Source organism: Nylanderia fulva, unplaced genomic scaffold (genome assembly GCF_048542155.1).
Source record: "Nylanderia fulva isolate GAGA-0341 unplaced genomic scaffold, ASM4854215v1 Scaffold215, whole genome shotgun sequence".
NCBI classification, from domain to species: Eukaryota; Metazoa; Arthropoda; class Insecta; order Hymenoptera; family Formicidae; genus Nylanderia; species Nylanderia fulva.
In genome coordinates, this window is record NW_028190281.1 from 108347 (window position 1) to 135950 (window position 27604).

A 27604-nucleotide genomic window follows, 5' to 3' on the forward strand; every position below is an offset into this window, starting at 1 on the left:
GTTTATTCTCTCTCTCAGTAAATGTGCTCAGTAAAGTTAATAATTTTATTCATTAAATATTTAAATATTATTTCATAGAAAAATATAAAATTTTATAGTATAAAATTTATAAGATAAAATTTCATAAAAATAAATACATCCAGCATCTCATTGCATTATTTCACTAGTTAAGAAATATGTATATTAGCTCAATAATCGAATTCATTGTATATATTAAAGAAGGAGTTGTAGAAATTAATCGACCAAACTAGCGAGTAAATATATTATTCAGTTTGTGAAGCTGAATAAATCATTTACTCGTTAGTTTGGTCGATTAATTTCTACAACTCCTATTTAAACACTAGTGACTGCTATTAATAATTTTGGGAATTTATATTAAAGAAGATTTTAATTACTAAATCTATCTAAAAAATGTATACGTGATATCAACGAATTGTTTAATGTATAATAAAATTAGACCTCTACTGAATAAGATATATGTTGAGATAACACGTTCATTATATCAATTTTCATGTTTTTCGTATTGTGTTGTCGTGGCTGTGACTTTCATTTATTTCTCGTATCCATGGCCACACTTTATATACGCCTTATAATTTGTATACAAATTATAATTATGCATTGTGTCTCGTTTTCGAGATCTCTAATGATAAGTAGGTAGTACCGCTTTAGTCCGCTTAGTCCGCTAGGAGTCACCAGTGTTTAGTCAATAGGAAGGAGAAAACGAGAGCCCCCCCCCCCCATAAAGCCCCTGTCCATTCTTCCATCATAACGTTTTTTGTGTATGACGAGAAACCACATTGTATCAGCAAGTGTGAAATTAAAGTATAATAAAAATGAGAAAGAAATAAAAAAGAGATGGTTCCTCCTTAATGAAGAAAAGGTTCAAATAAAACTACGAAAAATTCAAAAGAAATTGATGAGGAAAGGCGAAAAGGTATCACCATCAAATAGTAAGGACATTACTTCCGTTTCCGGTGCCGTTGTAGTGTACACGTGGAGAGTGAGTGTGTAAGCTGAGGGAAATTTAGAAGGGTTAGAGTGAAGAAAGAGAGAGGAGAGAATAGTGTCAGGAGAGAGAGGAAGAAAAAGTAAGAGAGTGAAAGTGTAGTGAGAGAAAATAGATAGAGATAAACAGAGAGATAGAGAGAGTTAGGGAGACGGCTGTCAGCAGATAGTTTAGGCAGAAAGTATAGAAGATACAGAGAGAGGTAAACGCTAGGGAAGAGTCTCTAGGGAGAAATTAGTGATGCGCAGAAACAAGAAGTAGGAAGAATATAGAGAAGAATTAGGAGTGAGAAGGGAAAATAGAAAAATAAGAGAATTATAGATAGGAAAGAAGATAAGAGTTTAGAAAGATGTTTAGCGGAAAAAAAGATGGAAGTATAGGAAGTATAGGAGGTGAGGGAATAGGGGCGAAGAATAAGAAAGAAAAGGAAAGAAGTGGTAGCTTAGGAAATATAGAGGATTTACTAAAAAAGAAGAAAAGAGATCTAGAGGAAAAAGGAGGTGAGGCATTCAAGAGAAGCAACATAATAATGAGGTCTCCGGAGAAAGGAAAAGATGAAAAAAGGGAGAGAGGGGAGATAAAGAAAATGATTAGGGATATGTGGCAGGAAGTGACAGAGATGAAAGAGATGATGGGAAATGTAAAGGAGATAAAGAAACAAGGAAAAAAGATAAGAAGGGAGATGGAAGAACTAAGAAGAGACTACGGAGAGCAGATGGAAAGATGAAGAAAGAAGAAGAGGGAGCTAAGAGAGAACATATAACGACTGAAGAAGAGAGTGGAGGAGCCGGAGAAGAAGAGGAAGGAAAGAAGAGAAAGAAAAAAAGAGAAGGGGGCACGATAGAGAGGGATATGAAAAAAAGAGTTGGAGAGATAGAAAAGAAATGGGAGATAAGGGAAAAAGAGGAAGAATTGGAAGTAAAAGAAAGGAAAAGAAGAGAGGGGGCTGAGAAATTGATGGCGGAGATAAAAGCAAAGGTTAAGATAGTAAAAATAAGGAAAATAGGAGAGAGTAGGGAGGAGGGAAGAGAGATGGTGGTGGTAGAGCTGGAGAAAGAGGAGCAAAAATGGGAGGTGATGGAAAAGAAAAAGAAGCTGAGAAGTAGAAAAGAGAGGATTGATATGGATTAAACGTGGAGAGAAAGGTAGACGAGAAGGAAATTAGGGGAAATAGCAAAGAGGGAGAAGAGAAAAGGAGAAAGGACATAAATAGGAAGTAGTAGGATAAGCATAGGAGAAAAATGGTGGAGATGGGATAAGGAGGAGGTACTAAAAGACGAGAGAGGAAATATAAGGACAGAAGAAGCGGGGAAAGAAGAGAGAAGGATGGAGGAAACAACGGAATAGAAAAAGAAAGGGTGAGGAAGAGAGAGAAGAGAAATAGAAGATGGAAAACGACTTTTTGGAATGTAGCAGGGCTAGAAAACAAGGACAAAGAGTTTTAGAGGGGATTGGATTGTTCCAAAAGGATTGGAGGAGTGGGATGTGATAGTGATGTCAGAGACATGGGTGGAGAAAAAAGATTGGAAGAAGATTAAAAGATATTTGCCAAAATATAGATGGGGAGTACAAGGGGCAAGTAGGAAGAACAAGAGAGGAAGAGCAATGGAAGGAATGATAATGGGTATAAGGAAAGAAATGACAGAGAAGAGGAAAAAGATAGAAACCGAAAAGGAGGGCCTTATAGGAAAGGTGAAGATGGGAAAAAAGAGATGGAGGATAGAAGGGGTATATGTAAGAGAAGGAGTAGAAAAAGTGTTGAAGAAAATGGAGCAGTGGATGGAAGAGAAGGAAAAAGGAATATATACGATAATTAGAGGGGACTTTAATACAAGGACAGGAGAGGAAGGAGGGAGAGTGAGAGGAGACGAGTGAGAAGAAGATGAGGAAATAGAGGAGGAAGAGAAGATAGTCAAGGGATAAGTACGAGGGTGGTCCGATAAGTACTTAGCCTCACCGCCCGATGGTGCCAGTATTGCAAGAGAGATTTACTATCGTGTAGTACATTCTCGTAGACGGCTACTGTCAAAATTTCAGCCGAATCGGACTCGTAGTTTTGTTTTGACCGCGTGTAGAAGTGGGCGTGTCCGCAAATTTTAGAAAAATGGAAAAAGAGCAATATCGGTCGGTAATTCGATTCTTGTTTTTGGAAGAAAAATCGCGCAGCGAAATTAAAGAGCGCTTGGATGCTGTGCACGGTGACTCTTCTCCTTCAATGGCGACCGTCAAAAATTGGTGTAACGAGTTTCAACATGATCGCACGTCGGTTTTTGATAAGCCCAAGTGCCCCGAAAATGGCTACCACGGAGAATAACGTGACAAAAATCCACGATCTCGTATTGGCAGACCGCCGATTGAAGGTGCGCGAGATAGCTGAAACAGTAGGCATCTCAAAAGACCACGTGGGTCATATCCTGCATGAAATTTTGGGCATGAGAAAACTGTCGGTGCGATAGGTGCCGCGTTTGCTCACTCCGGACAACAAGCGCAACCGCCGTCACCACGGCCAAATTGGTCGAATTGCACTACAAACTGCTGCCCCATCCACCGTATTCTTCAGATTTGGCCCCGTGCGACTTTTTTTGTTTCCAAACTTGAAAAAGTCACTCGCCGGGCAGAAATTTGAGTCAAATGAAGAGGTCATCGCCGCCACGGAGGCCTACTTTGCAGACCTCGAGAAAACGTATTTTTCAGATAGGTTAAAGAAGTTGGAGCATTGCTGGGTCAAGTGTATCGAGCTAAAAGGAGACTATGTTGAGAAATAAATCGCCATTTTTCCAAAATTTTCGTTTTTCTTTTGTAGGCTAAGTACTTATCGGACTGCCCTCGTATATCAATACAGAAAATGCTAGAGTTTTTGGGGGAAAGAGGATGGAGCATAATGAACGGGAACACAAAAGAAGATGATGAAGGGGAATGGACGTTTACAGGGGGAAGAGGGAATACGGTAATAGATTACGTGATAAGAAACGAAGACAGCAGAAGGAGAATGAGAAGTTTAAGGATAGGAGATAAGGTGGATTCGGACCATCACCCAATAGAGGTGGAAATGGAAAGGAAAAGGAGAATGGAGAAAAGAAAACAGCGTGAGGAAGGAGAAGAGGAATATGGAATGAGGAAGGACGCAGGATATTCGAGGAGAAGGTAAGAGAAATAGGGGAAAAAAGAGGAAAAAATTAAAAAAGAATGAAGAAGAATGGAAGAGAAATTAAAAGAGGCGTGGAGGGGAACAGAGGAAGAAATGAAGGAAAGAAAGGAGGAGGATAGAGGATAGTGGGATGAAGAATGCAGAGAAGAAAAAAGGAAGGTAAGGGGGGAGTTGAGGAAGTGGAGAAGAGAAGGAGGAGAAGGAGGAGTATAGGAGGAGAAGAGAAGAATATAAGAAGTTATGTGAGAAAAAGAAAGAGGAGGAGAATGAGAGGTAGGAAAGGAGAGCGGCGGAAGTGAAAAAAGAAACAAAGGTGTAGGAAATAGTGAACAAGGACAGGAGGAGAAAACAGAGAATAAATGAGATTAAAATAAGAGAATGGAGAGAATATTTTATGAATATATTAGGAGGAGTAGATGAGAGGGTGGTAAGGAAGTAGAGAGGAGAGGAGAGGGAAAGAGAAGAAGAGGAGAGAAGAGGAAGAGATAAGGAGAGAGGAGTGGAGAGAAGCAATAAAAGGTTAAAAGAGGGAAAAGCGGCAGGGATAGATGAAATTCCAAATAAGATATGGAAGTATGGAGGAGGAAGAGGAGTGGGCACTTGTAATAGGATAGTGAGAGGAGAGAGATGTCCAGAGAGATGGAGGGAAGGTGTGATAGTTCCAATAATGAAAAAAGGAAAAGGAAAAGAAGTGGAGAACTACAGGGGAGTGACATTGATGCCAACACTGTATACAATTTATATGATGGTACTGGCAGAAAAGATAAGAAAGGAGGTGGAAGAAAAGGGCATAGTGCCAGAGAATCAGACAGGATTCAGGAAAGGGATAGGAATGATGGATAATATATACGTGCTAAATTACATGATAAATAGGCAGTTGGAGAGAAGGAGAGGAAGGATGACGGCTATGTTTGTGGATTTGAAGGCTGCTTGAGATTCGGTAGATAGAGAAAAGTTAATGGAAGCGATGGAGGAGAGAGGGATAAGAAAAGGACTGAAGAAGAAGGTGGAGGAGGTATTGGAAGAAATGAGAGGAAGGATAAAGGTAGAAGGACCTAGGGGAGGTGTTTTAGACAGGAAAAAGAGTGAGACAGGTCCGCTAAGTCCATTACTATTTAATATTCTGATAGCGGATTTAGAGGAAAAGATGAGAAAAGTAAAAAGGGGAGGGATAAGGATAGAGGAGGAAAAGGTATACACGTTGGCATGCGCGGATGATATGGTATTAATAGCGGAGGAAGAGGACAAATTGAAGAGTATGATAGAGAGATTAGAGGAGTATCTAGAACACAAGGGACTAGAATTAAATGCAAAGAAGACGAAGATTATGAGATTCAGGAAAGGAGGAGAAAGATGGAAGAAAAGGGAATGAAAATAGAAAGGGGAAAAGATGGAGAAAATGAGATAATTTACGTATTTAAGATATAGGATGCAGAGGAATGAGAGTCAGGAAGGGCAGGTAAAGGAAAGAATAAAAAGACAGCGGCAGTGATGGGGCAGGTATGGGGAATAGGGAAAAGGAGATTTGGGAAAGATTGGAGGAGAAGGCTCTGGTTATTTGACAAGTTAGTGTGGACAGTTTTAAGTTACGGAGTAGAAATATGGGGGTAGAAGGAAAGAGAAGGAATGGAAAGATTAGAGGAAAGATATCTAAGATGGACGCTAGGAGTAGATAGAAGGACATCAGGATACATGGTTAGGGAGGAAGTTTAGAGGGAAAAATTGAGAACAAGGGCAGGTAAAAGAGCGTGGAGTTTCAAAAGGAGGATGGAGGAAGGGAGAGGAAGTGCTCTGGCGAGAAGGTGTTGGGAGGAAATGAGGAACAGAGCAAAGGTAGAAAAGGCAGAATCAGAATGGAAAGGGAGAGGAAGGAATTTTTCAAAAGAAGAGGATGGAGAATAGAAGAGGTGGAGAAGAGAAGGGGAGAGGAAGAAGGGATGGTATAAGAAGATTATAAGAAGAGATTTAGAAGAGCAAAAGAGGGAAAAAGTAGAGAGAATAGAAAGATCGGAATATAACAGATAGTATAAGGAGGTCAAGGTGGAAGGGGTACCAGAATACTTAAAAAGGAAATGGAGAGAAAACAGATGGAAGAGGGTGGCGAGATTTAGATTGGGAAATGAGATGTTAGGAAATAAATACTGGAAGGATGAGAAAAAGAAGAAATGCAGGGTTTGTGGGAGAAAGGAGGAATTATAGGAACATGTTTGGGAGAGGTATAGGAGGGGTGGAGAAGGTGGAGAAGAGTTGGCAGGAGACAGTGAAGAAGATTTTAAGAAAAAAGAGAGAATGGAGAATGGTGGATGAGGGAGGTAGAAGAGGAGAGGGAAAAGAGAAGAAAGAGAGGAGATAGTAGAGTGAGGAAGAATGAATGAAGGGATGATTGACACGAGAGGGAGGCAATGAAACAAAGAAAGTTGACAAAAGAGGCAAAAGGAAACGGAAGTCCCAGGCGACGTGTGTGTGTATGTGGGTATACGGGGTTGGGCGGAAGCTAAGGGGAGATGGCCTATGCAAAGGGCGACCCAAAGCAAATGCTCAACCCCCGTAAAATATAAATAGGCTAAGGTAGAGTTAAGTAGAATTAAATTCAAATATAGCGAAGCGATAAATTTGTGTATAGTGTATTGTATTTTGTTAGTTTATGAATGTATATGTTTGTAACCCCAAGGGGATCGAATAAATTTTTTATCTATCTATCTATAGTAAGGACAACATCTATTCATCAATCTCAAAAGATTCAAGTAAGTTATAACTCGATTATTAGGTGGATGACCTCGTCATAAAGATTGAGGTAATCTTATCGGCGGTAAGCTTACACAACAGATAAGACAAATTCCGCACGAATTAACTAACAATAAGTTATGTAAAGAGTAATGATCCTATTTGCGTCAATGAGAGTTGGGGCAGCTCGTAACCTAGATTTTTTGCACTTCCAGATATCTTTCTAAGCATCGACTTAAGGTCTCTATTTGATGATCGGGATAAAGAAAATAAAGGCAGGAATCAAAATATTCTGAAGGTGGTAGAACACGAAAAGGACAAAGACTGTCGAGTTGGATGAGGAAATTAGAGATCCTCGGCGAAGGACTCCCCGAGCAACAAGGAGGAATTTATATTCTATTCAAAATTGGCAGAGACTTGGAAAAAAAATCCTTGTTGAAGACATCGATAAGGAAAGTAAGATTGAACTCTTCAAAATGTAGCCACGTAAGGGTAATTACCTCATTGACACGCTGAAGTTAAATTCAGAAGTTGAAACAATCGTGAATGACACAGTAAAAAAACGAGATAAATATCTGATAATTGACCTCTAATCTATCGTTGCTAAAAAAACTGTTAATATAATTCTCAACGATAAAGAAAGTCGAGATTGACAGAAAAGAGCTGTTAACAGCTTTAACAGACTTAGGCAGACTCATTTGCGAGGTGTTTAAACAACTCACCAAAACAAGAAAGGCCTTTATTTATTTATCCTGGGCTCGAAAAAAAAGCCGAAATTAATAATATAAAAAGGAAGACAAGAACCAGCGCTGAAATTGGTGCGCAAATAATTATTAAAATATATTTTGAAACCAAACAGTTACATTAAAAACAAGCGAACGTTTCTGTCCTTTCTTTGGACTCTCTTCAGCGCAAACAAATATAAATAAAGTTAATCTAAGCTAACGGTTTTGCTGTAAAACCAGTATCGATACATGCTAAACTATTAAAATATAAAAGAAAGAAAATATAAAAATGTTCACACCCACACAAGTCAGTTATTAAAATCCTATAAAATTAAATCTCAAAAATAAACGTCATTGACAGCTTGTGTCCCTCAATTGTTGTTAGACTACAGAAGTGTTAAAATGTGGATGCAACCCTCTGTCCGCAAACATTTGGCTCCTACCATTGTATATGTTACAATAAAGACACGATAAAGAACATACACATCTAGACAAATAATATGTATGTAATTTGCAACATATTTTTTTATAAACAATTATGTGTTTTCTTTACACTAATGGATTGGTCTTATTATTCCGTAGATAAAAGTATTAAGGTATAATTACCAAAAACTAAATATTTTGCACGATATTTTATATTTTATGTAAAAAAATTGTTAACTTCAAACCTTTATAACTCAAAAAGTACTTAATGAAAAAATGTTTTATTATAGTGTTTTGGAAAGCTCTCGACATCAGAATATGTAATGAAAAGTAGAACAAAAATATGTAATAAAAAATAATAGGTTCCATTTAAAAAATTGAAGATAACCTTTACATGACCTTCAAATGATTATCCAAGGTCAAATCAATGGCACCGTCTTATGTCCCTCTCTCAATCTTATAACTTTTGTATGAAAGATTTTTTTGTAAAAGGCGTAAGAAATGAAATATTTGAGGTGGGACATTAAAATGGCCCATCCTGTACAGAGACACAGGCTTGTCTAAGACATTTTTCGAATTAAAGTAAACTATTATGCTTCTCAATTCATCTTCTTCCTCCGCTACTAATACCATGTCGTCTGAATATGCCAGCGTGTAAATTCTCTTTTCTCCTATCCTCAAATATCCTTTTTCCTATTCCCCACATTTGCCCCATAACTGCTGCTGCCTTTCTTATCCTCTCCTTCACTTGTCCTTCTTGTCCTCTATTCCTCTGTAGCCTGTAACCTAAGTATGTGAACTCTTTTACTTCCTTCATTCTCTCTCCTTTCCATCTCCACTCCCTTTTCTTTCATCTTTCTTCACCTTTCCTGAACCTCATTATCTTCGTCTTTTTCGCGTTTAATTCCAGCTCCTTCTTCTCTAAATACTTCTCCAACCTCTCCATCATGCTTCTTAACTCTTCCTCTTCCTCCGTTATTACTATTATGTCGTCTGTGTATGCCAACGTGTATATTCTCTCTTCTCCTATCCTCACTCCTCTTCTTCTTACTCTCCTCATCTTTTCCTCTAAATCTGCTGTCAAAATATTAAACAATATCGGGCTCATCGGGCAGCCCTGCCTCACTCCTTTTTCCGTCCAAAACACCTCTCCTATCTCCTCTCCTACCCTTATCCTGCATTTTGTTTCCTTCAGCACCTCTATCACTCTTATCTTCAGCTCCTTATCTCTCTCTTTCATCGCCTCCATTAATTTCCCTTTGTTCACCGAGTCAAACGCCGTCTTTAAATCCACAAACATAGCTGTCATCTTTCCTACTTTTCTTTTCAACTGTCTGTTTATTACATAATTCAGTACATGTGTTATCCATTGTACCCACTCCCCTTCTATCTCTTTCTCTCTTTCCCCTATTTATCCCATATTCTCTTCAAATATCTTACATCCTTCCTCGTTCCACAATCCTCTCCTTATCCCTTCTTTTGCTTTCTCCTATCTCTTCTCCTTTTCCCTTCTAATTCCACCTCCACTGGATGATGATCCGACTCCACCTTAATTTTCTCACTCTCTCCCTACTGTCCTCATTTCCTAATACATAATCTATTATTGTATTCCCTCTTCCTCCCATAAACGTCCATTTTCCCTCCTCATTTCCTTCCGTGTTCCCATTCAATATGCTCCATCCTCTTTCCTCCAAAAATTCTAGCATTTTCTTTCCTTCTGCATTAATGTGTTTGTCCTTTGACCCTCTTCTATCCCCTCCTTCTTCTTCCTCTCCTCTTTTTTCTTCTTCTCTCACTCTCCCCTCCTCCTCTCCTGCTCTCGCGTTAAAATCCCCTCCAATTATATTCCTTCTTCGTTCTCTTCTGTCCACTGCTCCATTTCCTTCATCGCATCTTCTACTCCTTCTCTTACATATACTCCTACTATCCTCCATCTCTTTGCTCCTATCTTCACTTTTTATACCACAAGGCCCTCTTTTTTCGTCTCTATCTTTTTTCCTCTCTCCGCTATTTCTTCCCTTATACCCATTATCATTTCTCCAATCGCTCTTCCTCTCTTCTTCTTCCTACTTGCTCGTTGTACTCCCCATCTATATCCTTTTGTAAATATCCTTTAACCTTCTTCCACTCCTTCCCCTCTATCCATGTCTCTGACATCACTATCACATCCCAGTCTTTCCAGAATTCCTTATCCTTGTTTCTTAGCTCTGCTACATTCCAAAAAGCCAGCTTTCCAGCCTTTATTTCTCTCCCTTCTCTTCCTCTCCCTCTCACCTCTCTCTTCATCTCCCTCTCTCCTCTCTCTTCCTCTATTTCGTTGTTTCCTCCATCCTTCTCTCTTTTTCCCCCACCTCTTCAACTTTTATATTTCCTCTCTCATCTCTCAGTGCCTCCTTCTCCTCGTCCCATCTCCACCATTTTTCTTCTATCCTTATCCATTTCCTATCCATGTTCTTTCTCCTCTTCTCTCCTCCCTCCTCGCTATTTCCCCTAATTTCCATCTTATCTTCCTCTCTCTCTACGTTAGATCTGCATCTATCTTCATTTTTCTGTTTCTTAACTTCTTTTTTTTCTCCATCATCTCTCATTTCTGCTCCTCTTTCTCTACCTCTATCACCACCATTTCTCTTCCCTTCTCTCTATTCTCTCCTATCTTTTTTATTTTTATTATTTTTTCCTTTGCTTCTATCTCTTCCATCAGTTTCTCTACTCCCTCTCTTATTTTCCCTTCCTTTACTTCTAGCCCTTTTATAACAATATTCTTCTTCCTTTCCTCTTTTTCCATTATTTCCTATTTCCTTTTCATCTCCCCTACCCTTTTTTCTATTTTCCCTCCCTGTATTACCCCCTTCTTCTCTCTTTCTCTTTCTCCATTCCTCTATCTTTTTTCCAGCTATCTTTCTCTATTCTCTATTCTCTTCTTCATTCCTATCATGTTCTCTTTTAGCTCCCTCTTCTCATCTCTCCATTTTTCCATCTGCTCCTTGTAGTTTCTTCTTAGTTCCTTCATCTTCCCTCTATAGTCTTTCCTTGCTCTTTTATCTCCTCTTTCAAAATTCCCATCATCTCCTTCACTTCCTTCCACATATTTCTAATCAGATTCTTTATCTCTCCCTTATTCACTCCCTCCTTTCTCTGGTGATCTCACTACTTTGTTACTTTTCTTAAAAGCCTCCAATTTCTCCTCTTCTCTCTTCTCTTTCAGATCCCTCTTCCTTCTTTTCAATAAATTCTTTATATTTCCCAAACTACCGCTTCTTTCCTTTCTTACTTTTCGCCCCTACTTCCTTCCCTCCCATACTTCCTTCTTTCTTTCCGTTAAACATCTCTTCTAAACTCTTTTCTTCTTTCCTATCTATAATTTTCTTATTCCTCAGTTTTCCCTTCCTACTACCTAATTCCTCTCTATGTTCTCTTTACTCCTTGTTATTCCCTCTCTAAAAGTCACTAGCTTCTTCCTAGCGCCTCCTTACTACCTCTCTCTGTATGTTCTATATTCCCTGCTTAAACTATCTGCTGTCAGCCGACTCCTTATCTAACTCTGTTTCTATTTAACTCTATCTATTTTCCCTTCCTACACTATTACTCTCTTACTCCTTTTTCTTCTTTCTCCTCGCACTATTCTCTCCTCTCTCTTCTCTCTCTCTAACTCCTCTAAATTTCCCTCAAATTTACACTCTCACTCTCCACGTGTACACGGCACCGGAAACGGAAGTCTGGTATCAAAATATATTTTAATATTTATTTGCGCTCAAAACTTGGCGCTGGTTCTCCTGCTTTTCTTTTTATATATTATATTTGCTAACTCTATAACTTTACTATATATTTTATAACTATACTACTTGTGTGGCTATTTAATGAGTTAAAATAAACAAAGTTGATATAGATTAAGAGTTTAGGATAGTATATAAAATGAATTACTTCTATAAAATTCATATCGAAGTTTGCATCAAGGCTATTTTATATCTAATTACGACTTAAAGATATGTAATATATATAAATATATTATATACAGGGTGTCCCATAATTCGCAAACCACCGCGAATGGGCAGATAAAGCGTGTTAAACTGAATAGAAAAGTTCTCTATCATTTTGCGATATTTGCAATAATTATTTATTTATTTATTAAAATATCTAAACAAATAAGCAGGTAGAAAGCATTATTTGATCGAGAGGCGGCGTCATGCAGCGAGCGGCGACCAATGTAGTGGCGCCGAAAAGTAAGATAATACTTTTGATACTAAGCAATACATACACACTGAGTCCGGCCTACCGCTTTCTACCCGCTCATTCGTTTAGATATTTTAGTTAATAACTCAATAATTATTGCGAATATCGCAAAATGATACAGGACTTTTCTATTCAGTTTAACACGCTCTATCTGCCCATTCGCGGTGGTTCGCGAATTATGGGACACCCTGTATATATATACAGGGTGTCCGGTAATTGTCACCTCAACCGTCGTGTGCAGGTAAAGTGAGTTAAACCGAATAGAAAAGTCCTCTATTGTTTTGCGATTTTTGCAATAATTATTGAGTTATTACGTTACTGAATAATCACTATTTTATTATGCCTTACAGAAAAAAATGGTACAGGACTTTTCGATTCAGTTTTCCACGAAGAATATCGCTATATAAATATTGACCGCCAATTAAGTGACACCCTGTATATAAAAAGGACACCGGGCTGCCCATTTTTTACTTAAGTGTGTCGTATTAGGGCTTAAATTTTAACTTTTTACGCGTAGAATCGAATTTGGTGAATTTTGATAAATTCAAAATAACGACCATGGAGACGCTATCCGTCTTTTTCTGATTAATTTTGACGGTTTTGGCGAAAATAGCGTCACCATGGTCGCCATTATAAATTTATCAAAATTTACCGGACAGCATTTGATTCTACGTGAAAAAAGCTAAAATTTAAGCCTTAATACGACCCTCTACTCTTAAGTAAAAAATGGACAGCCTGGTGTGCCTTTTGACGTGAAACATTCGATATATATCGGTATATTCAGGGCGCGGGCCGTATCGTTATACTGTTTTAAAGTCTAATAAATAATTAAATCTCAAAATGAGTTGTGGCTATAAGATCCTGCGTGCAGTTTATAAGGCGGATATTTAATTAAATAAATAAATTTAATATTAATAAAATTAATTACATAAAAATATGTTAGTAATTACATATCGTGAACGTTTCGACTCTTTCTTTAAGCCTTCTTTAACACATACAATAAGTTTGACAATTACACGGATTACAGATTCATTAGTGACGTTCAAGACGTGGCAGGTAGTTTCACTTTCTCTCTCTCTCTCTCTCTCTCTCTCTTTCTCTCTCTCTCTCTGTCTGTCTCCCCCTCCCTCCCTCCGGGAAAAACTAATTTGGTTCTCATATCTAAGGGGTCGCCTAATTCTGCTGAGGATATTAAGGCCCGACCTATTTGCCTCCTTGATGAAGTGGGTAAAACTTTTGAAAGAATCATCGCTGATAGGATTAACATGTGGCTGGATGAAAATCCTGAATATGCGCTTTCTAACAACCAATTTGGTTTCCAAAAGTAGCGCTCTAGGGTTGATGCGTTACTAAAACTTAAGGAATGTACGCAACCTTTGGTTGATGGAGAAGGGTTTTCTTTAGCAGTTGGATTGGATATTAAAAACGCTTTCAACTCTATAACCATGGGTCACCATAAACAAGGCTCTGAGAGAAAGAAATATTCTTGGATATTTTAGAAAAATAGTTCTCAGTTATTTGTCCTGTAGATATGTTTCTTATTATGATTCGGATGGTAGGTGTTGCGTAAGATCCGTCAGGGCTGGTGTTCCGTAGGGATCGATTATAGGACCACTTCTATGGAACTTAGCTTTTGATTCTGTTTTAAGAATTAAATGTGAAACAGGATGCAGCATTTTATGTTATGCTAATGACATTTTGTTGGTTTCCACATCGAATAGGCTTTTTGAAGCCTTTGTAAATATAAATATACATATCGCGAGAGTGTATAGGCATATCAAAGAGTTAGGTTTAAATGTTGCAGAAAATAAAACAGAAGCTGTTTTATTCTGCAAAGAAAACCGTGTGTTTTTTATTGTTAGAGTAGGTAAGACTTGTATCCAAGTAGATAATTCTTTTAAATATTTAAAAATTATGGTAGACAGTAGTTGGAACTTTCGTGAGCATTTCACATATTTAGAGAATAAATTGGCAAAGACATCTAGGGCATTAAATCGGCTTATGCCTAACCTGAGAGAACCATGCGAAAAGAAGCGTCGGTTGTATGCAAGAGTTCTTACCTCGATAGCAATGTATGCAGCCCCTGTTTGGAGCAGAGCTCTTTCAAGGTCATTCAACAAAGTTTATAGATCACTGAAAAGAATACAAAAAGTCATAGTTATTAGAGTTATTGCGGCATATCGCACAGTATCCTTCGATGCGGCAACATTACTCGCCAGAATGCCCCCGTGGGCACTAGAAGCAGAACTTAGAAGAAGAATCTTTGACAGAATTACTAAACTTAAGCGTGTTAGAGATTACTGTTTAGAAACATCATTTCTCCAAGTTTGCATATAGTGTAATTAAACTCAAAAAAAAAGAAAAAAGAAGAAGGGAGGCACTATCTTCTGTCCCTTCTTCCTCTCTTCAGAACATATTTAGACTCTTAATTTGAATTGCTACTTAATTAATCCCTATCATATGTATATCCTTTAAACCATTCTTCCTTCCATTTTCCATATTTTTAATTCATCTTATTCTCATTTATTGTTATTCTTCATTTTCATTCTCATATTCATTTTATTTTTACATTCATTCTCATTCATTTCCATTATCATCTTTTATCTATCGAGTTTTATCCCTTCATGTACTTGAACAGATGATGCAAACGGGAAGTTTTGCATGTGTCACTGCACGTTTGATACATGGAGGACTGGTTGATTTGACATTGCACAGTGGCGTTAAATCTTCCCTTAGTATTTTGGAGTTGTGACGAATGGGTCAGGGCCGAATCGGAAATGCCGATTGGGTCAGGACCTATTTTTCGTAAAGTTAAAGTAGAATCAATCTTGTAATTTGTGCGTATTAAACGCAGACATAAGGCAGCTTCTTGGAAGTTATGCGAAAGCAATTTCCGGGGAGCTACTATTAATGATAGGGTGCTACAGTCAGGTTTTAATGGGTCGGGTCAAAACTTTTGGAGCCCACCTAACCCCACACTATTCGAAGCTTTTTTCGAGGTGGAGGGTGTTTGAGACCAGTGGATTTCCTGATTTAAAAAAGAAATAAGATCAGGAGAGACAGGTTCGAGAGATCCTGGCTACTCTCTCATCAGATGAAAAAGAAGACGTACCTAGTTTGGACAAAGATCCGTAATAGATGCGTAAATAGAGAAGGGTCTAATAACATTGGACCATCCGAGGATGAATAACTGAAGTTCAAGTTTTGTGTTTGATGTCTCTTTTGAACTACGAGTTTACCATGGGAGGGTACCGATATTATCCGCTGTAAATAGTATGTATAATAAATAGGTAATAAGGGAGTTGATTGATCAATTGACCAGTCAATTGCGCGCGCGTGTGCACGTGCGTGCGTGTGTGCGTGTGCATGCGTGCGTGTGTGCGCGCGTGTGCGTATGTGTGTGTGTAAATATGTATATAAAGATGCGCATGTATATATCTACAAAAAGTTTCATGTAAATGTATTTAGAAGGGTGTATACATATATGTCAGGATCGTTATTTGCTATGTTCGAGTGTTAGTTTCGTATGTAAAGTGTTCAAGGGGGTACTTTACCAACTATTTGGTGGAAAAAAGGAAAGAAGAATAGACAAGTCACCCGGAGGAGGAGAGAAGAAGGGAGATGCGTGCAAACGCATCTGAGTTGGGTTCGCAAAAGTATTGTGTTAAATAGTTCTTGCGGATCTAGCCGGCTCAGAAGCGCAGGCTAGCTTCTGGGCCCGGGAGGATGTTTAGTGGGTAGAAGTAGCTGTTGTCACGGTCAGTCTCCCCATGGCACCCGGGTCACTTCGGTGGCCCGACTGTAGGGGGAGACCCGTGACGTGGTACCTCGGTTAGGTGAGTCCCACATAACCCGGTAGGCCGGCCTACCATGGTATGTGTAAATGCATTCCTCTGCCCAGCATCGTATGCTAAAAAAAGGGGGGGTCTTTTCTACAAGGTGAAACTTTAAGAAAATCGACGTTCCCCTCTTTGAAACGTGTCTGGATTGGTATTCGATGAACAATACTATTCCTGAAATGGAGTTAAATTCGCCGGTGCCTCTCTTAGACAAGATTATGAGGACCTTGTTCGACGCATGCAGGGTTTCCACTTCTTGAATGTCGCGGGCTCATAAAACGAGTACGTACTCGTGGAACAATAATATTGAAGATCTCAGACGAATTGTCACGTCATGTAGACGTAGATACACTACGTTGAGAATTAAAGGCAATCAGAAGGCTGTTTTGGCTGCTCATAATGAATATAAGAAGGCCAAAAAAGCTCTACGTAAGGAAATTAATAAGTCGAAAAATATTGCCTGGAAAGAGTTTTCTTGACACTCTTGAATCCATGGGATTGCCGTACAAAATTGTGCTTAATAAAGAGGTCGGCACGTAATGTGGCTCCTGGGCCTAATGGATTGAAATCCACGGCTTTCAAAGAGATTTCTTGGTTGATTATTGTATTATTATCAACCTGTTATACCAAGTGTTTTAAGTTTAGTACTTTTCCCAATCAATGCAAACTCGCAAATTTAGTTCTAATACCTAAAAGACAGATAGGACCCGAAATACCGATTAAGGCACGACCGATATGTCTTTTGAATGAGCTAGAAAAGATTTTCGAGCGAATTATCGCTGATAGAATAGTGCATTGGATGTCTGTAAATGAGAACGCGAATCTGTCATCGAATCAATTTGGGGTTTCGTAAGAACTGCTTCACCGTAGATGCCTTAATGGCGGTGAAATCGTTTACGTCATTGGCGATTGAAAATGGAGACGTAGCTATTGCTGTTGGCATCGATATTAAAAACGCTTTTAAAACGCTTGATCCCTTGGGGTGTAATTAATAGAGCTATGCAAGAGCGAAATTTCCCAGTTTATTTGCGCAGAATTAGTGCTAATTATCTTAATAATCGTTTTGTCCTATTTAAAGACAAGAATGGAGTTTTGTGTAGGCGCGAGGTTTCTGCAGGAGTCCTCCAGGGCTCTTTTCTGGGTCCCCTATTATGGAACATTGCTTTTGACGGAGTACTTTGTTTGCTCCTTGAGCCGAATTGTAGGGTTTTTTGTTATGCGGAAGACACACTGATTGTGTCATCCGCTGATAGAATCTTTGACGCGGTATTGAGGGTTAATGTCCAACTTGCATAGGTCTTGGATCATATCAGGTCTCTCGGCTTGTCTGTTGCGGAGGACAAGACAGAAGCGGTGCTGTTTTGCCGCAGGGAGTCTCGCATAAGACCTGTAATTAGATGTGGTGATGTTTGTATTCAAGTATCGTCCTCCATGAAGTATCTTGGTGTCATGATTGGTAGCACATGGTCATTTAAGAACCATTTTGTGTACGTAGAGGAAAATGCGTCTAAAAATGTCAGAGCGCTTGGCAGAGTTATGCTCAATCTTAGAGACTCTGGGGCTAAAAAAAGACAGTTGTACGCTAACGTTATTACGTCTATAACTATGTATGCTGCCCCGGTATAGGCTGATCGTTTTACGTGTGCTCCATACCGGGAAATTAGATCTTTGAGTGCATTATAGCGCAGAATCGCGATTAGGGTCATATCCAGATACAGAACTGTTTTTTTTATGTAGCATGCTTACTCGCGAGGATACCTCCGTGGACCCTCATTGTGGCGTTACGCAAGCACACATACGAACGAATAAAGGAGACTAAGAGGAACAATAACTGGACTCTCTCTCTAATGAAATCAAGGCAGAAGAAAATGTGTCACTGCTAAGACAGTGGGACATCTTATTGAGCAAGCCGAGTCCTCCTGGCTTGACTGTTAAAACTGCTAAGACCTATATTAAACCAATGGATAAAAAGAGAATTTGGCAATCTCTCATATTATTTAACGCAGGTTATGACCGGTCATGGTTGCTTTCGCTTTTACCTTCGTAGAATGTGAAAGCGAGTCTCGGCTATGTGTCAGCAGTGCACGAATATTGATGACACTGAGGAACACACTATATTTTATTGTATCGAATGGATTGTTGAGCGTGCGCGTTTGTTAGTCGATTAGATTTAGACATTAATTCGCTAAACATGAATGGTATAGTACAGCAAATTGTTGCCTTTGAAGATAGTTGGAAATGTTTTATTATGTTTGTTAACACTGTTATGCGTGATAAAGAGGAGGATGAGAGAAGGATACAAAGTTATATTCCTGTACCCTCTTCCTCTGAGTCAGTTTCTAACTGAATGTAATGTACTAATTTTGTCTTTATATTTTGGTTTAACTTAAATTAAAGTGCAAATCATATTTATAATATAACTTTTAATTTTGGTTTGTTAGATTCAGAAACCCATATTAAAGATAAAAGGTGGCATAGGCGGAGTGTCTATGCGTGCCATTGCATGTTCTCTTTAATGTGGGCGGGTTAGGACGGCATCGCACGTGGCGCCGTCCTGATTCTTTAAATTTTTCTTAATTATAGTATGTGCGTTTATATTTGCAGCACCTGAGGGTTGTCCGGAAGTAATGCGTTAGCGGTTTCCGGGTAACCCTTAGTACAGTGATAAATTGCCACCGTCAAGTTTAGTGGGTCGGGTGGATTCGCGTTTTCCTTTGTCTAGTTAGTTGGGCCTTCTGCCCCCACCCATCCTCACATAACCCGAAGCTTCCCCTGAAGTGGAGGGTATGTGTTGATGTGTTGAGCAACATTCCTGACGTAAAAAATCCCCCCCCCTGTTAGGAAATTAATGACCTTCAAAATTTAAAATTTTTTGTATCTAAGAACCGGTTCCTCTAAGTTATGCAAAAATGTAAAGAAAATATTGTTTCCTCATTTTTTGACGTCCATCTTTAATTATTTTGTTAAATATTTTTTTGTATAACATTTTTTATAATTCAATTTTGATCTTTTGTGTTATTAAGAGAAATATTCAAGTTTTTTAAGTTTTGGTTTATCGAACACTATGATTTTTTCTGAGTTATCGAAATTCAAAGATGTCCAATGTTGTACTATTTGGGAGCCCATTTTTTGCGAGTAGATTTATAAAAATTGTTATAACATTTTGTTGTTCCGTAATAGTAACAATTTGAAATTATTAAAATATTATAAATATAAATAATTAATATGAACAAGGAGGGGAAAAATGGCGGAGAAGGAAAGGACAGAGTTGTGTGTGCTCCGGTAATTAATTGGTTGGGAGAGATAATAGTGGAAGAAGAAGATATGTATGGTGGTGATTAATGGAAAGTAAAGGTAGAGGAAGGAAAGAAGGCAAAGGAATAAGGAGATAAAGTGAAGGAGATAAAGAGTTGTGGAGGAAAGTGGAAGATAGGGAGATGAAAAGAAAGGTGGAGAAGAAAGAAAAGATGGAAAAGATGGAGAGAGAAAAGAAAGAAAGAGAAAGAGAGGAGGAACAAGACAGAAGATGGAGAAGAAGAAATATGGTGTGGAGAGGAGTGAAAGGAGAGGATAGGGAAAAAAGAAGGGTGCTAATAAAAATGTATACAGAAAGGGTGCTGGGAAGAAAAATAGAGGTAAAAGGGGTAGCGGAGATAAAAGGAGAGAATGGCAAGATGTTGGTGATTGTGGAGATGAAGAACGAGAAGAAGAAAAAAGAGCTGCTGGAAATGGGAAGAGAAATATAGAGATGGAGGATTGGTGTGGAGGAAGACCTGACGCTGGAGGAAAGGAAGATAAGATAAAGGATGATGGAGAGAGCAAGGGTTGAGAAGGTAAAAGGGAGACACGCGGTAGTAAGTGGGAGAAAGATGTGGATAGAAGGAGTGGGAATGGGATGAGATCAGAGAAGAGCTGAGGGAGAAGGAAAGAGGAAAGAAGGAAAAGGAGTAGGAAGGAAGAGAGTGAAGACAAGAGGAAGGAAAAAAGGGAAGGGAGGAAAGGTAAAGAGGGGTAAGGTAGAGGTAAGAAAGGAGAAGGGGTTGAAGAGGAGGTACCTTATTTCCTCTCTCTCTCCTGGCCATTTTGCAATCTTACAATTTTCTAAATACTTTTCCCCTTGAAAAGGTGTTTAGAAAATTGTAAGATTGCAAAATGGCCAGGAGAGAAAGAGAGGAAGGAAGAGAGGATAAATATGTATGTATGTAAGGGAAAAAGGTAAGAGGGGAAGGGTGAAGGTAAAAGAGGAGAGAATAAAGGTTAGGAATAGGGGGGAGTCAGAAAAGAAGAATGAGGAAGTCATTTTTTGTTAAAGAAAAAAAAGGAAGGAGAAAGGAGAGAGGAGAGGATAAAGAGACGACAACAGAGGCACACTCATCCCGATGAGGCGCTGACAGGAGGGAGAAAGTAAGATGAAGGAGAAGGCAAAGGAAAGGAAATTGGTGTAGCGGAATTGTAAGGTCAATAAAGGCCAAGAAGAAGAAAGAAGAAAGTTGTAAATAGGAGTAGAGATAAATGTATAAGTTGTATATATATAGGATGTGAAATATGATGTATAGGATGGAAAAAGGAGGATGTTTTGTAATTATGGAGAAGAGTAGGAGGTTGTAAGGGGTTTGGCATAAATGCCCCTGAAAACGTCCCGGCAAAATTTTTTTTTGCCGGAAATCCAGAATAAATCTAATTAATATGAATAGTTATTAAATTATTAAAATATTTACCATAGAATTTTTTATATTCTTCATTTTTGGTATTAAATAACAACTGCTCACTGTAGTTAAAAAAATTAAAAGACATTATAATTAATTCATCAGGTTCCTGATTTAACGGTATTTGATATTCATCTTCGAGGTAGATTTTGGTTAACTGAGTCACACAAAGGTTATTGCCACATTCTGTAGAATTCGGTGAATTAAACTGAAAAATTAATAAAATTATGTCAATATCCTTTTATAAACGTAATATGTAATGTAAAATATATGTATATTACAATTAATTATTTATATATAAAAAAAAGCGTTAGCCAAGCGTAAACCAAAAAATCATTAAAGTGACACTGGCTATAAGAGCTTCGGCGCGGATAATGTGTGTGAAGCGCGATATATATATATTTTTAAAAAACACTCATATTTATTCCGATGTTAAATCATACATTACAAATATGAAATACATACATTTCGGTTCTTTTTTTGAGCCTTCTTCAGCGTGAAACAACAATTAAACCGCAAAAAGAATTAATAAAATATTACATTATGACATGATATGCAGATACGCATGATGGTACAATCATTTAAAACCGCATGGTAGGAAGCTCGAGATGTTAAAGTTGAGTTTCATATCATCAGACATAGGTCGTAAATATATTCTATGTCGTTGCATAGAAATTATTTTTGTCTTCCACTACTGTTCACATTTTTATACGTATTATCACCGAAATTACAAAACACAAGTCCATAAAGAAGTAAAGAAACCATGTGTGCTTTAGCAAATGAGAAAAAAAGAGCATTACACACACATACACGCACACATACCAGTTGATTGGTCTCATTATTCTATGTAAAAAAGTATTAAGGTATAATTATCGAAAATTGAATATTTTAAACTTAAATCAAAAGGCTTGTAAGATTAAAATACAACACAAGAAAGAAGGGCTGAGAACCGAAGCCCTTATTGTAGCCAATGTTTTTTATTCAATATATACAAAATATTAAAATTAACAAACGTTTCGGTCTTATATAGACCATCTTCAGTGTGTAAAATAGAAATTAATACAGTGGAAAAGAACGCATATTATATCGGAATTCGCACACGCAATTGTCTTCTAACAATAAATAAATTATTATTTTTCAGTATTAGTGTCCGGGTTAATGGCAAAAAATAAAACTATAATGGTAATACAAAAAAGGAAAAGTTAAAAGATTAAAAATAAAATAAAAATCGCCGCGAAAAATATAAATTAATATAAAATTTCTTATACATACATGAACAACAGGCAGAATCATCGTTATGTCGACGCTTATTATACTATCAATCAATCAGATGACATTGATGTGACAAGAACTAATGAGACTGAGAGATGTCTGATAACACATTATAAAGCAACGGTACTACAAATGGGGGAAGAAAGGAGAAGGAGGAAAGGGAAAAAAAATAAAAATTAGAGAAGACTTTAGTGTGTGGGAGGGGGGGAGGAAAAGAACTTAATTACAATTTTGACTGGGACGGAGTGATTTTAGATGAAGAACCCTCTTATTATAAAATAATCATTTTAGAAATGATTCATATTAAAAGACAAGCTTCCGGTTTAAATAAACAAAGCTACATAGAATCCTTATTTAATGAATATTTTCCGATCTTAGGCTCTCTTCCCACTCTTTAAATTGTCTTCCAATTTCTTCTTTTCCTTCCGAAGGATAAATTTATTGTCGGGATAAATTTTGTGTTAAATTCTAGTTTTTTTAAATTAATTTACCACATTTATAAACAAATTTATGGTACACCGATGAGTTCACCGTTGTCTCCGATCATAGCTAACATTGTCATGTAAGACATAGAAGAGGGGGCGATCAATACCCTCCTGTTTCCTTTACCCTTTTATTTTAGGTATGTTGATGACATCCTGTTAGTTGCTCCATCGGATTATTTACATGATGTTCTGAATAAATTTAACTCAATTTAACTCAACATAATAGATTACAATTTACAATAGAATTTTTAATTTTATTCGACTACAATTTGGTTACGATTCTTATATTTTGTTTAAGGAATGTATCAGTTTTTTCGCCGAACACATATGAAGATTTGTTTGCGCATTAAATTTATTAAATTTTGTTTAAGCCATAATATTGTTCCTCTACATTTAAAATTTATTCTTGTCAACGCGGATGTTGTTGCGTACATTTCCAACGAAAATTAAGTTTTCGTTGGAAATAAACAGTGCACAAGGCACGCATTCTCGGTATACTACCAAAACTTAAAATTTGAAAATAATCTCATACTTAAGATTTAATTTCCAATAATCTCATACTTGAGATTTAATTTCAAAAACCCTCTACCCTCCTACAGAAATAAATAAATAAATGCGAGAGAAAACTATAGATCCGAAAGTCGTTGAATCGGGAATCGAACCCGAGACCTTTCGCTTGCCGGGCGACTGCTCTTCTAACTGACAATGAGCTATTCAGACCCTTCAATTCTATTGTATATCTTTTTCTGCTTATATATACTCTAAATAACGCCTTTTCGGCCGGCGTGTATAAACAACTAAGATTAAATCACGACTCTGTATATTAAATATAAATTACAAATAAGAAGGCCTAAAGGAGCCGTACACGGATGTTACTACGTACATTTCTAACAAAAATTAAGTTTTTGTTGGAAATAAACATTCTTAATATTAACAAAAAAGTGATCCGATTGCCAGTTAAAATTTTGAAATAAAGATAAAAAGGAATTGATTGACCGACACTGGCTAAGGTGAAAAATCTTTTATTAAAAAAGACGCAACGTTTCGACCCCGAATTGGGTCCTCTTCAGGCTACAAAAATTAAATTATACATCTCAGTTAAAAACACATAAAAATACCAGTAAAAATCGGATACAGAAAATCATACATATAATAAAGTGTTAAACAATACCTGTTAATTTAAAGTACATGGTAAACTAAATGATCATAGTGTCTGTTTATTGTAACCAATCAGAATATGACAAAGTAATAAAAGAACAGCAGTGTTCATTTTGACATATAACTTTACATTAAACCGACACACAGACAAGCTCTCGAATAAATAAATAACAATTAAAAAGAAAAATAGAAAAATAGAAGTCAACCGAATAAAATAAAATTAAATAAACAAAATATATAAACATAGGGACGCTTCTAAAACACTTCATAAATGATAAAAATAAATTATACATAAACTCTACTTAAATAAAAACAGAAATAAAATAAAATAGGAGAGATTAAAATTAATAAAAATACCGATATCTAAAATAAATTCAAAATAGTATCGTACATATCATTTAAGTTTTCAGTGTCCCTTTGCAAATTAATGGAATTCTTTTGTTTTTTGATGAAAATCATCTCGCTTATCTCTCTCTTTTTTACATGTACTTCGTTATGTAAAATGGACACATTTGACCAGTCAAAATCATGGTTAAACAACGTTCTGTGTTTGTTGATAACCAAATGAAAAGTATCATGTTTTTTAATATTCGAGTTATGCTCCTTAATTCGTGTTTCCAAATGACGTTTGGTTTGCCCAACATAACAGGAATCACAATTATTACAAGAAATCTTATATACTACATTTGTTCTTTTACTGATAGGAAGTTTGTTTTTTCCTTTTTTAATTAATTTGTCTAATCTATTATTAACAGTAAATAAAACTCTCAGACCACAGCTATTTAATGTTCGTTGAACATAGTCACTCAATCATTTTACAAAAGGAAAAATGACCATGTTGGAAGTGTCAAAAGAATTCTTTTCCCTCTGTGGATAATTATCTTGTGATTTCAGATGTAGCAGCTGCAATCTTTTATTAATAATTGAATCAATTAGACTCATTGGATAACAGTTGTTAATAAGAATCTGTTTTACTTACAATATATTTTGCGCATAAAATCTACTGTCAGACAAAATGATGGACCTATCAGTGAGACTAAGAATAGTAATTTTGTATTTGTAAGGATGATTGGAATGAAAATTAACATATCTTCCCGAAAAGGTGGGTTTTCGATACCAATTCGTAATTAATCTTTGGTTTTTCCTTATAATGGACGTATCAAGAAAATTAATACAATCGTTAGATTCAATTTCATAAGAAAACTGCAGTCTAGGATGATATCCATTAAATTGTGTCAAAATATTGTCAATTTCATTTCTCGGAACAATAGCAAATATATCATCAACATATCTACAGTAAACTGACAAAGGAAACGAGAGGGCGTTTAAACAAAAAGTTTCTAAATCATCCATAACCAGATCAGATAAAATAGGAGACAAAGGAGAGCCCATAGGCATTCCAAAAATTTGCTCATAATATTCATTATCAAAAGTGAAGCTTGTAGAATCCATGACTAACTCAAGCGCATATATGAATTGATCTAAAGAGAAGGTCGTATTTTGAGAAATGTCTTTCCATCTCTCTTTAATCGCTGATATAACCAAGGCTTTAGAAACATTAGTGTATAAGGATTTAACGTCCAGCGATATCATACATTCGCTATCTTTAATGTTAACATCCCTAATGCCCTTAACAAACGCCCAACTATCTTTGACATGTGAGACAGGTTTACTAACCGACCGAGACAGAATGTCGCATAAAAATACTGCTATATTATAAGTAGGACTACCAATCGAGAACACAATAAGTCGTAAAGGACAATCAATTTTATGCACCTTTGGCAAGCCATAAACTCTAGGTAGATTCCCATTATTGCAAACCAAACGTTTACAAGTAATATTGTCAATTATATTGTTATCTTTCCAAGAGCGAACCATAGCGTTAACCTTATTAGTAAATTTTTTAATAGGATTTTTGTTAAGTTTTTTATAAGTTGTGATGTCCTCAAGTGAGTGTGTCATATTCTTAATGTAATCTACTTTATTTAAAACAATCGTGATTTGACCCTTATCCGCTTTCGTGACAAATAAATCTTTGTTTTCTCTGAGGAATCTATCACATTTTTGGTATTGAAACTGAATTATATCATCAATATAATTAGAGTGTTTTTTATTATGTAAGAATTTTTTAATAGAGTTAATAAACCTGTTTCTTACAGATTCTCTAGATTCCTCAGATATCTTGTTACTGTTCGTTTCAAAATTTTTAATGTGTTCAATAACAACAGAACTACGATCTTTTGAATTTTGACAAGCGAAATTAAGGCCGAATTTGTCACCCAAGCATAAAATGTTCTGAACTGCGCTGGGCAAAGCTTTATCACTAAGATTAATAAGCCATTTTAATTTGTCTATGTTTTCTAAAAAATTTTCTTTTACGTTATATTTATCAATGATACAATTAAATTTATTGTTAAGTCTATTTTTTTGAGTAATAGTTAGTTCACATATACCTTCATCATTATACGCATAAAATTCATCAAGAAAAGAATCAGAAAATAAGGATGACATTTCACATTCAATATTGTGAAGTTTTTTTCTTAAAAATCAATTTTGTTTTTCCATTTGTTGTTAATAAAATAAATAATCCTACGGTTAATTTTTTTTAAAAATGAGATTAAGAGGAAACCTATTGTCGCGTAAAATATTTATGCTTAGTTCTAAATTTTTTAAATGAAGGAACCCCGCACTAATCATGGAAAATGTCTCCCGGTATAATCAGTTGGTTTTTTCATATGTTGTAGCTTATGACCTACTGAACCAAAAATGTAATAGACACAAAGTTCAATAATGGACAGTTATCGAGTTATAACCAGTCAAACATGAAACATTCGGGTTTCCAAATAGTCAAATCTCAATGTTTTAAACAAAAATAATAGGGTTTTACTAAATCTATTAGCTAGTAATATTTTTTTGAATTTTGAATGACCTTGAAAAGCTCCGTCAACCTAAAAATCCTCCACAAAAATCTTTATATTTATTTATTTATTTATTCATGTAAACGGGAAAATTCCCTCTAGTACAAACAATAGTTTATAAAGAGAAATAAAAAAAAAAAAGAAAAATACAATAACATATAGAAATATATAAAGATTAAAAGAAATAAAACAAAACAAAAAAATATAGATTAAACTTATGCGGAAAGATTAAGACTAAGAGCAAGATCAAGATTAAGGCCAGATTACGATCAGAAATCAAACGCATGCACGCATCCAAATATTTGAAAATTCTATTTGACTGCTACCTCAACCTGTCGGCTGATGCACGCCAATACAGAACGCCTAAACTCATGTTCAGAAGAATGAAAGAAATCGCACCGATTCGCATATGAATTTGCTAACATACACAATCTATTTAGCGGTTTATTTTTACCGTATAAAGTCCGGTGACATTCCTCATGGAAAATCGCGTTATTTCTTAGAGACCTAGCTGGAACATGCAAGTTGATCCTGGCCAGTAACTCCGGACAAATTATTCGCCCATTAATTAATTTATATAGGAACATTAAATCCATAAAAATTCTTCTATCTTCTAATGTAATTATTCTAACTTTATTAAAAATGATATCATATGTATGATCAGAGTAAGACATCGAACGGTCTGTATAATAACTGATTCTACGAAGAAATCTGTGTTGGACTCTTTCAATCCGGACACAAAGATTTTGCTGATATGGAGCCCACAGAACCGATGCATATTCCAGATTCGGCCGAACCAGCGCACAAAACAATAGCCGCACCGTGTTAATATTTACAAAATATTTACATGCTCTCATTATAAATCCAAGCGTCTTGTAAGCACGACTCGTGCATAAGTTTACGTGCTCCTCGAAAGACAAATCACAGATTTGACACCAGTAGATTTCTTTTTATGGGGAACCCTAAAGGA

At 36.5% G+C, this 27604-nt stretch overlaps 1 protein-coding gene across 1 annotated transcript in view; it reads right to left on the reverse strand.

Annotated features, from left to right (window-relative positions):
• The window catches only part of LOC114942814 (multicopper oxidase 3-like), a 34787-nt gene extending 12693 nt beyond the window's left edge, over positions 1-22094 (reverse strand). The window contains exons 1-2 of the mRNA XM_085482722.1: positions 22074-22094; positions 20814-21009 (exon numbers count right to left, since the gene is read on the reverse strand). Of these exons, the coding sequence (XP_085338848.1) occupies positions 20814-21009; positions 22074-22094 (217 nt within the window). The remainder of the gene's footprint in view (positions 1-20813; positions 21010-22073) is intronic.
• Between the last annotated feature and the right edge of the window lie 5510 nt (positions 22095-27604).